This window comes from Bos javanicus, chromosome 19 (assembly GCF_032452875.1).
Source record: "Bos javanicus breed banteng chromosome 19, ARS-OSU_banteng_1.0, whole genome shotgun sequence".
Taxonomy (NCBI): domain Eukaryota; kingdom Metazoa; phylum Chordata; class Mammalia; order Artiodactyla; family Bovidae; genus Bos; species Bos javanicus.
In genome coordinates this window covers 37,316,057-37,327,412 of record NC_083886.1, presented here as the reverse complement: position 1 = coordinate 37,327,412, position 11,356 = coordinate 37,316,057, and the positions used below count along the sequence as shown (strand labels likewise).

The 11,356-nt window shown below is 55.5% G+C and overlaps 1 protein-coding gene across 3 annotated transcripts; it reads left to right on the top strand.

The window, feature by feature from the left end:
* The first annotated feature begins 4,167 nt into the window (after positions 1–4,167).
* On the top strand, positions 4,168–11,139 carry WFIKKN2 (WAP, follistatin/kazal, immunoglobulin, kunitz and netrin domain containing 2). Of its 3 annotated transcripts, none has more exons than XM_061391360.1 (2): positions 4,168–4,633; positions 8,212–11,139. In XM_061391360.1, the coding sequence occupies exon 2, from the start codon at positions 8,281–8,283 to the stop codon at positions 9,730–9,732; it is 1,452 nt and encodes a 483-aa protein (XP_061247344.1). In that variant the 5' UTR covers positions 4,168–4,633; positions 8,212–8,280; the 3' UTR covers positions 9,733–11,139. The 3 variants fall into 3 exon arrangements, with proteins under 3 accessions (XP_061247344.1, XP_061247343.1, XP_061247342.1); XM_061391359.1 differs by lacking the exon at positions 4,168–4,633 and adding an exon at positions 4,654–4,904; XM_061391358.1 differs by lacking the exon at positions 4,168–4,633 and adding an exon at positions 4,922–5,700.
* Positions 11,140–11,356: the final 217 nt, after the last annotated feature.

Here is an 11,356-nt window from a genome sequence, read left to right as displayed (position 1 = left end):
GGTAATACATATCTGTTAATCCCATATTCCTCATTTATTCCTCCCCTCCATCTATTGTGGATTTTTGACATTATCATTTAAACCTATTTACCATTTACACAGGTACAGACATACATCCTGACAGGGTTGAATGTTTAATTGCAACAGATTTTGTATATCAGTTTTTGTTTTTGTTTGTTTTGCTTTTTTGTTTTAAAAACTTTACCTGGAACCCCCAGGGTGATTTTGGCCTCCCTCAGCTTCTGAGGTCAGGAAGGCTTCCTAGAAGGTGCAGCTTCTGAGATGGGTTGGGAAGCAGTTGGCCAGGATCAGACGGAACGGGTCAGGGAAGGAACGTCTTCCGTGGGGAGGACAGCATTCACATAGGTTAAAGGGAAATCCTGTGTGGAACTTTTAAAGATTGAAAGAGCAACGTGGCAGCTTCCAGGGTTTAGGAGAGAAGGGAGAACTATAAGATGGAGAAGCAAACGGAGGCGGAAGTTCATGGTAGTACAGGCTAAATGAAAGTGGAAAAGCCGTCTTTAAGCCAGAGGTCTTGAAATAATGATCATTCAGGAAAGGGGCCTGTTTCACAGTCATTGTTCGTTTTGTGCTGTTGGAAAGGGAACTAGGGCTGTGTTTGGTCCTAAAGGATATGTGCCCCTTGGCTCAGCAGCATGAGGGTGAGCAGAGAGAACAGAACCTGAGCTGTCCTTTCTTCTCTCTCATCCGAAAGGAGGAAACAGTGAAGCAGAGAACTTGGGAGTGAGGAGAGTGGAGCAGTCAGGGAAGGTTTTTGGGTAGGTGAGGCCTGAATGGAATGGGGGCCATGCCCCATTTTAGTCTCATTGCTGGAGCCCCAGGCCCTCACTCTCCCCCAGCAGAGTGGAGAGGTGGAGCCCCGCAGCCTTCTGGCTCCTTCCCTCTTGTGTTTGTCTTGGCTGAGAGCTGCCTGAGGATATTTGAAGCCTGTTCTGTCAAGGCAGAGCTGGAGGAGTCAGGACGAAGGATCACAGAGGAGGGAGAGAGAAGGGGCCTGAGGGGTTTGTTCAGGGGGTCCTCTGACTCCTTGCATGGTGCTCAGCTTCAGCACCATGGGGCCTCGCAGTGAGGTGTCTGAAATCCCCAAGCTCCTTGATGCCCACTTGCTCCAGGAAGGCATTCAAGGACTCACAGTTGCCAGAAGGGTCTCCTGCTCTTGTGGTATGACCCGCAGATCTATTCAGACTCTGGCACTCAAGCTTCCAGGGACTTGGCCCCACTAGCAGGCCCCCCTGGATTGGACAGGCTGTAAAGGGGCCTGGCTGGCCCAGAGCACTGGCCAGGCCACGCCAACGGCCAACCTCGTCATTCTCAGATCTTGATTCAGTGCTGCCTCCCCTGAGCCCCAGGGTGGACCCTCCCGTGTTCTGCTCTGCACAGATGCTGACAGGTCACGTGTCCCACAGCTGAAGGTCTCTCCTGTCTGCCTCCACCATCTGCTGAGGCCCCATAATTATTTCAAGGCCAGTACAGTCTCACTCTGAGGGGAGAGTTCACACAGCCCTGTAATGTAACCCAGGCCCTGGGCTGCTCAGGCAGGGGGTCCCCAGCTGCGTAATGAGCCGCCGGCTTTATTGAACTCCTTGGCTTGGCTCTGACTAATCACCGCCTTTAACCAAGACTGCCTGGCCTTCTGAGAATCCATTTGAGTACCATTGCTGAGGACTTCCTTCTCCCCAGCACCTCAATTCCTGTGCCTCAAATCTTTCCTCCTCCTCAGATATGTTTAAATAACCAGGAACAGGGCAGGGAGGCTCGCAGGGGGTTGGCATCCATCTGGGAGAAAGTGTGACTGCCTCAGGTCTGGGAACCCAAGCAGGATGGACCAGAATGGGCTGCTGCTCTGACTCCGCTGGGGCCACCTCAAGCAGAAGCAGACCTACAGCTCCCACCCCACCGCCTTTCCTAAATCCTTGTACTTCCCTCTCACCTCTGTTTCTGGAGGCCTATGCCCCCGGAAGGAGGGTCTTAGCTGAGAAGGCATCCAAGAAGAAGTACAGGAAATAGGGTCCTGCTCAGGCCTCAAGACCCAGCCCACGTCACGGGCCCAACAGCCACTCCAGGCTTCTGCCTCCTGCCTGTGCCTCGGCACTTGTAAGGACCCCCAAGACTGAATACTACTCTTATGCTTTTGCATGTTTGTTTTCTGGCCAAGACTGGGCCCTCTGTGGACGAGGACGGCCATCTATCCCTGTGTACCCACAAATTAGCCCATAGTAGGCGCTTTAGAAAACATCAAGAAGGGAGCGGGAGGAGATGCTTCAAGAGGTGAGAGGTTTGGGCTGTGCATGAGGGACATGGCATCTGGGATGCTGCTTGGTGTCCCTGTGGGTCTCCAGGTGTCCCACCGTGTTTATAGCTGAAGTCTCAGGCCCGTTTAGGAAGCAGTGTCAGTGTGTTGTCAATACTCTGGTGGTTTGGGAATTGTTCTGCTAAGGGTGATCTCGAGGTCAAGGGTCATCCAGAATTCACTGTCCTGGGTGACTTCCTACTGGCTGCACCTGGAGTAGGTAGGCTTTGAACCTGTCCTAGAAGGTATGAAGGGTCCATGGGCCCTCTGTCTTCCCACAGTGGTGGGGCTCTTCTGAGACAAGGTCAAGAGCCAGCCCCTTCCAGGCAGATCTGCGCCTGATTCCTTGGGGAGGGTGAAAGGCAGAGGACACCCGCCAGTTCAGGGCCCTGCTCAGGCTGCCCCACGCTGTCTCCACTCCCCAGAGGCCTGGAGGTGTGGGAACAGACAACCGAGCCCTCAGCTGTCCCAGGGAGCTGGTGAGCATGGCTTCCACACCACCCTCCAGAGAAGGGCATGAAGAGAGCAGAGCCAGAGGGAGCCAGACCCAGGGACCGTGCGAGAGAAGGCCCAGGGAGAGAGGACTTCAAAGCACTCCCTGAGCAGCTTATAAACAAGCTGAGCTGGTGAGGCGGCCAGCAGGGGCCCTTCTGGAGGGGCTGGAAGCGTGCATGGGGTTGTGTGAAGAGCAGGGGACAGGAGGGGTCAGAGAGGCGAAGCAAGAGCCCGGAGACCCCAGCCAGGCCCACCTCCCCTCTCTGTGGCTGGCTTTCTTCTCTCATAAAACTGAGCTCACAGCCACACATGGGTTCCCTCCGGGACTGGCGTGAGGGTCAGCGTGACGATGTAGGTGAAAGTGCTGTGTGGGCGCCAAGCCCTGATCAGATGTTATTTATTATTCTGAGCTGTGTTTTGGTGGGAGACTTGGAAGGGCTAAGAGGGAGAGCCGAGTGTACTAGGGCCCCTTCTTCCCCAGTGCTGTTTTGAGAGTTCTCAGAGCAGAATGGCCAGGAGTGGGGCCTGGGCAGGGGAGGCCCACAGCTCTCAATAGGACCAGGCTGGGCGGGGACTTCCCCTCTCCTCCCCCACCTCTGGCCTGTGGCCCTCCCCACTCACCTCCCTCCTAATGGTCTCGAGTGACTCCCAAGAAATCAGCCTCCTTTGCCTAGATACCTGTCTCCTGTAATGGGGCTGTGACAGGTTTTCCAAGTCCTGCTCAGAAATGTGTCACTGTCCATTTCCCTTTGTGGTATCAAAGGAGGCAGCACAAACCACGTTCATCAAGGGCTGTGCTGAGGCCCAACTTGGAGCAGCTGGAACCCGGGTTTATGAAATTACAGGGAATTCAAAGCAGCCGGCGTCGCCTGCTGTCTGGCTTCATTACTGGGACCAGCCTCGGAGGGAAGTTTATTCCAATAATTTAGGGGATTAGGATCTGACACCCTTCATTAGCTCTTTGACATAAGCAGAAAAGACAGATCTTGCAGAATGACCCACAGACAGGAAGGAATTGGCTCAGGGGAGGAGGCAATACCCTGCTCGAGAGGAAGAAGCAAAATCTGCAGGGTGGAGGGAGGGGCACGCCCTTCTACAGAGCAGCTAGAGGTTGAGGTCTGGCCTGAGGGGAGAGTGGCCCGGGCTTGGCACTCAGTATCTCCATCTGTGAAAAGATTGGGGCTGCACCACCATCTGCTGCCCCTGGGACACAGCAGCTTGGTTACTGCTCCCCAAATCCTTTGCAGTTGGCCTTGAAAAAGTAACCTCTCTCTTCCCCACCCCCTGGCAGCTTCTGGCTCTTTTCCTGGCTCCTCCTTCAATACTGTCCTTGATGTTTCACAAACTTCTTGTCCAGCTTGTAGAGACTAGAGTCAGGTTGCCCCCTTGACAGCAGTTTGACAGCTTGGTGGGGAGGGTTGATTTCAAAGGCCCTGCAAACTAGGGTCCCTGCATTAATGGTGGGGTCACATAGCTGTGTGACACAGGGCAAGTTGCTTACCCTATCTTTTCCTCAAATCTAAAACGAAGGCACAGTTTGTTGTGAGGATTAAATGAGACAATGCACACAGTCTGGCCCACGTTATGACCCCAGGAAATATCCTACTGCTGCTCACCAGGGGTGACCTTCTCCTTCATAAAGTGGGGAGACGACAGCCAACTGGCTCTTCCTGGGCAAAGGCTTCATGGTCGTCAGCGAGGCAGCTCGGCTGCCCAGCACTGTCCTGAGACACTGTGACCACGTAGCTTCTCTTGGAGCGGGGAGTGTGTCAGTCGAGGAGCAGGAATGTGATACGTCCCGGAGCTGGGGGAGCTGGAGCATAGCTGGTATGTGTCTCTGGAATGATTTGGGGAAAATTCACCGAAGTTGGAACTTGAGACGCAAACTGCCCAGGATAGAGAGATAGGGGGCTGTCCGCACGCCCCCCCCCTACCCTGGGACCTGGTGCTGGGGTGGGAGTCGGCTTACACAGCACAGGCTGCTCAGGCCCGCCCTGGAATGGCCGTGAACTTGTTGTTTTTCCACGTCATTTGCTCTCAGATGTACTATCGGGCCGGCGATGCTAACCCTGCGGCTGCAGGTCCCTCGTTGTAACAAGTGAGTGTGTGTTCTTCGGAGGTGGCCAACGGGAGGAGGGGGCCCGGCCGAGAGGTGGGGGGAAGGGAAGCAAGCCTCTTCATGTAGTACAGTGAGCTGGCGTGTCCTGGAGCCAGCTCCCCCCAAAGCACATGCCACTTCTGGCCCCTGAAGGGGTTAAAGGCCTCCTGGAGTCAAAAACAAGCAGGTGTCCCACCGTGCCAGATACGCCGCCTAAACTGCTTCCAGCTTTTTTTTTTTCTGCAACAAGTCTGTGATCAGCCACAGGACAGAGGAGCCGGCAGCCTGCCTGTGACAGGCGTCAGGTTAGCTCGCTCCCACTCGGGTGGCGCGCCCAGGACATAAATCCAGGCTCTGGCCCCGGTGCGGCTCCTCTCCCGGCACACTCCGGAGAGGGAGCTCCCTTTATCTGAGGCTCCGCAGCCTGGCGGACTCCACAGACTCGGTGGAGGCAGCCGCAGCAGCCGCAGCAGCCCACGGAGGCCCACTGGGGTCGGCAGGGCAGGTGTCTGCAGCCCTGAGGAGCAGAAGGCCCAGGGGCCCAGCCCTGGCGTCCTCTCAGGGGAGGTCTCTGGCCGCTGCAGACCTCAGCATGTGGGCCCTGCGGGGCTGCCGTTCCTGGTCCCGCTGGGGGCAGGGGGCAGCCCTGCTGTTGCTGCTGCTTGGGGTGCCCCCTCGAGGCCTGGCCCTGCCACCCCTCCGATACTCTCACGCCGGCATCTGTCCCAACGACATGAACCCCAACCTCTGGGTGGATGCCCAGAGCACCTGCAAGCGGGAGTGTGAGACGGACCAGGTGAGTGTGAACCCGGAGGCCTGAGCCAGGCCAAGCAGTCTTGTTGGCAAGGCAGAGTGGGAGCTGGGTGGTGAGAACGACTCAAAACGGGAAAGAATCTGGCCCCTGGGCCACACGGACATAAACAGGGTGCGATGTCTTAACTTCGAGGCCTGGAAGAAGAGATGGACGTGATGTGGGAATTTCTCAGGAACTGGAAATCCTCAGATTCCTGTTCTCAGGTCTGCTGAGGGCTGCTCTGAGCCAGTGCTATGCCAGGCACATCAGAGAGACTGGCACAACCCACCCGCACCCTGTCAACAGGTGAGAGAGAAACTCAGGACAAGCACAAGGCTCCAGGGCCAGGGAGGTCAGATCCGCATCCATCTGACCACAGAGCTGATGCTTCATCCAGCCTCTGGGCCACCTCTGGGGTTAGGACCCTGACCCCGAGATCAGTGCAGGCTGATGGGGAGGGTGGGCAGGAGTGGATCTGAATAGACTCTCTGGGTGTCTGCGAGAGGGAAGTGGACTAGGTTCCAACCTGTGATCCTCCAATCCTCCCAGTGCTCAGGGCAGGCCTGGCTCTACCTGGTTCTAGGACAATTCTCTCCCTGCTCCTGCATTCAAGGGTTGTTTCTGTTACTTCTCCCAGGGTGAAGCGCGTGCTAGTACCTGGCACCTGCCTAGGCAGAGGTAATTCCTGACAGTCTGGCAGCTGCTGGGCTCGGGCCTGTCTGGGCATCACCAGGGTGCTCCCTCTGCCAAATGTACATAACCTATGAGAGCACAGACTGGTCCTAGAGAGAGTGGCCTGTCCCTCAGAGAGCCCAGGGGACAATCCCAGCCTTTCACTGTTCATGAGCAATGGGGGAGCTGAGGGAAAGGAAGATAAAGCCTGGGTAAGGGTGGAAAAGTGTTCCTATCCGGCTGAGGTCAGGCGGTTGGTTGGCTACATTTGTAGGCAAGGCTGTTTCAGGGGCACAGCCTGGCCTGATAAATCAGGTGGGGCTTGGAGACAGTGAGACTCTGGCTGATTTTATGTCTTGGGGAGAAGCTCCTCTGTGAGGCTGGGGATTTAGCCTATGGATACATTCTGAGCCCTTAAGCAAAAACTGTTCTGAAAATTCCCTCCAGGTTTTCTGTGCCCAGAAGTACCTTTCCCTTTCCCCAAGCACCTGGTCTTTCATGGACCTCCAAGTCCAGAAGGAGATTCCTAGGCCAGAGTCTTCAAGGAACCGAGGGATGCTCGGGCAAGGAGCAGGTTCTCCTGCTGCTCAGCCCCCTCCTGCCCTCACCCCCACTAGGTCCCTCTCCTTCAGAACCCGGCTCTGAAATCTGTCCATCCCTGCCCTAGAGCCTCCCTGGTGTGGCCTAGAAGCCTATGCCAAGCAAGGGCTGCAAAACAAAGTCCCCATTCTGAGCCGAGAGGGAAAAACAGTAAACAAGTCTAGCAGGCAGGCTCCATGCAGCCCTCAGCTGATGCGGCCGCATGAGGCCGGCCCTGGTGGGGAGCGGCTCACAGAGCCATGACCAGGGCTCAGGATTAGGGGCATTGCCCACATCCTGGAGAAAACACCACGTGAAATCCTTGTTTGTGTCAGCCCTAGAGCATGTTGCTAATTTTGAGGAATTAGACTAATGCCTTTCATGGCTCCACAGAGAATCAGAAGGAATTACAGCCTGGCAAGTCCTCGATGACGGCCTGGCTGACCTTTGCCACACAAGGGGACTTTTTTTTTTGCTATTGATTTCCCCATGCAAAGTCTCACATGTTGGAACTAGCACAGCCCACAGTGGTGAGACCTGATGTCCTGGGCCTGTCTTGCCCGCCCTTCCTCTAGGCTTTGGATGAACAGGGGCCAACATGAGAGCTGCCTGGTGTGTACACGTGCATGTCTTGTGCACAAGCACAGCTTTGAACAGCTGTCCCAGCAGTGTCTGACTTTTCCTTTTTAGCATTTGGCCAGGGCATTCCCAATGGAAAAGACACAAAGGCGGGCTCCATTGTTCCAGGTGACACCTCACTGTGGGAATGATAAGTTGCAGACAAAAAACTCTCATTTCTGAATCCCACCACCTGGAGCTTGAAGTCCTTTCCCACCAGTTCCCAGCTCTGAGGGCTTGAATGTCACCTCGCTTAGTCTTCACATTCTCATTTCATCTCATGGTAGTAGGAAGACTTTTCCTCATGGAGTATGTGATCTGCCTCTTCCCACACTGCTAGCTGTGTGCAACCTTGGGCAAGTTACCTTATCCCTCGGTGCCTCAGTTATCATTGCCTGTGAAGTGAGAATGATGGTTATACCCATTGTAATGAGCACGAGATAAGTTGACAGTTGTAAACATTTTTAGAAGAAGGCCTGGCAAAAAGTGGGTGCTACGAATACATTAGTTATTATATCAAAATGATTTTCTCATGATAGGTGAGCACATATCAGTTCCCTTCCCTGTAAACCATGGGGGAAGTTGGGGGAAGCCTGTGCTCTCTTCCTTCTCCTTGCTCAGACCTCTCCATCTGGCTCTCCCCAGGAGTGTGAGACCTATGAGAAGTGCTGCCCCAACGTGTGTGGGACCAAGAGCTGCGTGGCGGCCCGCTACATGGATGTGAAGGGGAAGAAGGGCCCCGTGGGCATGCCCAAGGAGGCCACATGCGACCACTTCATGTGTCTGCAGCAGGGCTCTGAATGTGACATCTGGGATGGCCAGCCAGTGTGCAAATGCAGAGATCGCTGTGAGAAGGAGCCCAGCTTTACCTGCGCCTCGGATGGCCTCACCTACTATAACCGCTGCTACATGGACGCTGAAGCCTGCTCCAAGGGTATCACGCTGGCTGTCGTCACCTGCCGCTATCACTTCACCTGGCCCAACACCAGCCCCTCACCCCCCGAGACCACTGTGCATCCCACCACGGCTCCTCCAGAGACCCCTGGGCTGGATGCCACGGCCCCAGCTCTGCTCAACCACCCTGCGCACCAGTCAGTCACTGTGGGTGAGACGGTGAGCTTTCTCTGTGATGTGGTGGGCCGACCCCGGCCTGAGATCACCTGGGAGAAACAGCTGGAGGACCGGGAGAACGTGGTCATGAGACCCAACCATGTGCGCGGCAACGTGGTGGTCACCAACATCGCCCAGCTGGTCATCTACAACGCCCAGCCCCAGGACGCTGGCATCTACACCTGCACAGCCCGCAACGCTGCTGGCGTCCTGCGTGCTGACTTCCCACTGTCGGTGGTCAGTGGGGGTCAGGCTTCAGCCACCGCAGAGAGTAGCCCCAACGGCACGGCCTTCCCCGCAGCTGAGTGCCTGAAACCCCCTGACAGCGACGATTGCGGTGAGGAGCAGACCCGCTGGTACTTCGACGCCCAAGCCAACAACTGCCTGACCTTCACCTTCGGCCATTGCCACCGCAACCGCAACCACTTTGAGACCTATGAGGCCTGCATGCTGGCCTGCATGAGTGGGTCGCTGGCCATGTGCAGCCTGCCTGCCTTGCAGGGGCCCTGCAAGGCCTATGTGCCCCGCTGGGCCTACAACAGCCAGACAGGCCAGTGCCAGTCCTTTGTCTATGGCGGCTGCGAGGGCAACGGCAACAACTTTGAGAGCCGTGAGGACTGCGAGGAGTCCTGCCCGTTCCCTCGGGGGAACCAGCGCTGCCGGGCCTGCAAGCCAAGGCAGAAGCTTGTCACCAGCTTCTGTCGGAGTGACTTTGTTATCTTGGGCCGAATCTCCGAGCTGACCGAGGAGCCCGATTCAGGCCGTGCCCTGGTGACTGTGGACGAGGTCCTAAAGGATGAGAAGATGGGCCTCAAGTTCCTGGGCCAGGAGCCGTTGGAGGTCACTCTGCTCCACATGGACTGGACCTGCCCCTGCCCCAACGTGACAGTGGGCGAGGCGCCGCTCATCATCATGGGCGAGGTGGACGGCGGCATGGCCGTGCTGCGGCCCGACAGCTTTGTGGGAGCCTCGAGCACCCGGCGGGCTCGGAAGCTGCGTGAGGTCATGCACAAGAAAACCTGCGATGTCCTCAAGGACTTCCCAGGCTTGCAGTGAAGCCCTCTGCCTCTCCCCAGCCCTCTTTCTGATCCTCTTCTATTTACCCGTTCCTGGTGCCCCTCAGTCAGCAAACTGGGCAAGGTCAGATTAGACAGTCTTAGGCCAACAGGGGAATAGAGGTCAATGCATCAGAAAAAAGCCACCAGAGGATCTTAAATCAGCTTCTATTCTTTGGGCTTGATAATGGGGCGGGGGCGGGAGGGGGGGAACAAAAGAAGCCAACCTACATTTGCAGGTTATTCCTGATGGCCAGTCTCCTCTGACTTTGTTATCTTCTTTTGGCTGACTACTCCCTCCCCTGGCTCTCCCAGACTCCCTGCCCACAGCCAGACTCCCAGGCAGGATTCTAGAGATGGTGGCTGGCTGCAGAATGGTCACAGGAATAACTGAATGAATTGGTTTGCTAAAAAGGTAGGTGGGGATAGAAAGGAGGGCCCAGGAACTAATTGCATAAACTCCCCACAGCCCTCCAGAGCACTATGAACAGAGACCACCTCATGGTGAGGGTGGTGGGAAGCGGGAAGCAGGAGGCAGGATCCAGCCCAGTGCACAGCTTGCCTTAAGTGGAGGCTGCCAGGCAAGTCCTTTGGGTGGTGGCCAGCCTGTGCTTTGATCATGTTGGCCTAGCAGTCTCTGAGGCCACCACAGCACAAGCAGAATATGTTTGTCATGCTTCTTCTCCCTGGGTTTATTGATTGGTTTATTGATTATTGATTTATTGATTCAGTTTTATTCAGTCCAAGTCAGTGGACGTTTTCTGAACACTTACTGGGTGCCAGGTGCCAGGACCACAGAGAGATGTTAGCTACTGCCCAGCTCACAGTGATTGAACACGAATGTCCAGATCCCAGGGCTCTCCCAGCAGCAGATTAATGGCTGGAGCTCCCAGCTGGCAAAAGATCCCTTCAACAGATAGTGAGCTCTCAGTTGCCCCTCGCTTCCTCAGACATAAAGTCAGTAGAAGCCCCAGGATCTGTTCTGATGGGAAGAGAAATAAAGGAAGAGGAAAAGCAAGGCAGGGAAGTGGGTTGGTGAAAGAAGAGGAAGACCGGGAGGTAGGCTTGGGAAGGGAAAGGAATGCTGCTCGATGCTCCCATCTGGTGGTAGTCTCTGGAGCTGCAGGGACCTGGAGGGAGACTCCAGGTGAGGACTGGGAGGGCCAGTCTGAGGATGTGGCAGCTTGTTGATTTCTGTTTCGGGACTTCCAGGACAAGTCTGCTACCCCACTACTAGATTTAGGACTTGAGAAAGCCACTGTCAGCTCTTCATCTACCCCTCTTCAATCCTCCTCAGCCTTCATTATGTCCATGCCCCTCCAAAGCTGAAGAAGATCATTGTGGGGCATTCTCATTTCTTCCTCAAATGTAGGGGGAAGATACCAATTAAAAGCCCATAGTATCCACAGCCCTTCCTGTGTGAGTCACTTGGGCTAATGTATAGGTGGGAGAGGGAAGTGGTGGGCAGTGTCATTTGCTTTGGTGACCTACCTTGGGGGGAGCACAGGGGAATCTAGCCAACTGGATCCCATTTGAGTGATGGAGAGACACTGCTAACACTTGGCTCATTTTGCAGCTCCATGACTCCTGACTGTGGTGCTCACTGAAGCTTTGTGCATTAGGCA